Source organism: Sinocyclocheilus anshuiensis, unplaced genomic scaffold, assembly GCF_001515605.1.
Source record: "Sinocyclocheilus anshuiensis isolate Anshui unplaced genomic scaffold, SAMN03320099.WGS_v1.1 scaffold369, whole genome shotgun sequence".
NCBI lineage: Eukaryota > Metazoa > Chordata > Actinopteri > Cypriniformes > Cyprinidae > Sinocyclocheilus > Sinocyclocheilus anshuiensis.
The window spans coordinates 1,849,799-1,851,108 of record NW_015540935.1 but is presented as its reverse complement, the minus strand read 5'-3'; the positions used below and the strand labels follow the sequence as shown (position 1 = coordinate 1,851,108).

General features: G+C 46.8%; 1 protein-coding gene across 1 annotated transcript in view; it reads right to left on the bottom strand.

The window, feature by feature from the left end:
• LOC107689561 (glucocorticoid modulatory element-binding protein 1-like) overlaps positions 1-1,260 on the bottom strand; it is a 22,364-nt gene extending 21,104 nt beyond the window's left edge. Inside the window, exon 1 of the mRNA XM_016487582.1 lies at positions 1,152-1,260. Within this exon, the coding sequence (XP_016343068.1) occupies positions 1,152-1,206 (55 nt within the window). The 5' untranslated portion in view covers positions 1,207-1,260. The remainder of the gene's footprint in view (positions 1-1,151) is intronic.
• Between the last annotated feature and the right edge of the window lie 50 nt (positions 1,261-1,310).

Below are 1,310 nucleotides of genomic sequence, written 5' to 3'. Positions count from 1 at the left end.
AGGCAAACATTAATGCCTTGAATTTAATGCGAGCAGCTACTGGTAGCCAGTACAAATTGATGAACAGAGGTGTGACGTGCGTTCCTTTCAGCTCGTTCTAATCTAATCTAAAATAAATCTTACACCTATCTGAGAGGTAAGACTCAAACCACTGGCATGCGGTTCCTGAGATGCCATTTTCCAATAGGGTTGACAGGAGGATCTGGTGGTTCACCGTATCAAAAGCAGCATAAATGTATAACAATAAAAAATAAAAAACGAAAATATATTTTCAAATGCTGTTATTATTTATTTGTAAATGTATCAAGTTATTGCTCATCTGTCTAATGAAGACTAATGATAGCGGTCATCTGGACATAGCATGGTTTTTGGAAATGATACCACGGTAATACCATGCTATACTCTGAATTGCGTTGGAGTAAGTAAATACCACAGTAACGTGGTGTAACTATCTGAAACCATTACTGTACTGTCATGACACCACTACCATTTACCATGGTAAGAAAATATTCTACTACAATACCATAGTGGTTTTTATCAGCCACCACATGTCGTCAAAAAAATAATTTGCCAAACTAAAACATTACTACAGTGTCTGAGAGCGATCTCGTGTACATTTATCACGCTTTAACAGCAGTAACACTATCTGGCGTAACTATGGTATTGTGGCGGAAACTATGTTGGTTGCCATGGTGAATGTTTCTAAGCGACTGCACTTCTTGCGAGTGTTGGGTTCTTCGGCGGCTAATTCGGTTAGCATATTAGCCCTTCACGTTGCGCCATTTCATTCTCACTCGTCCGCTGGTCGTGATGCTAACGCGCTATGCTAACCCGCACTGTTTGTTTGTTTGTTTGTTTGGGGGCGAATGTGTGTTTACAAATAAACAGCACATTCGCAAACACGTCGAGCGCAGCTACTTCACGCAGTGTTCGCTGGCCGTAATGACGCGCTGGCGTCGCGCCGCGGTGCTCTGTTCTCATGACGTCTCCCGTGCGGCGGCACGCACACACACACGACGAGACGCTCCTCCGCCATTCGCCGCCGCCCGAGTCGCGAACACTTCTAGGCGACGTGCCGTCGAAGATCCGCGCTGCGCGGTTGTGTTTATCCGTTACGTTTGAGAGCGTGAAGTGCGCCGGACCGGCCTTACCGTTTAGCCCGCGCTCGGTGTCATCCTTACATAGCGAGAGGCCTTGCGTGAACATGCGCAGTTTGTGGAGCTACACTTCCTGTTCCAGCCGAAGCCGCGAGAGCCCGACTGCAGCACAGAGCACGCGGGACTGCTCTGCTGAAGTACACCAGCTTTATG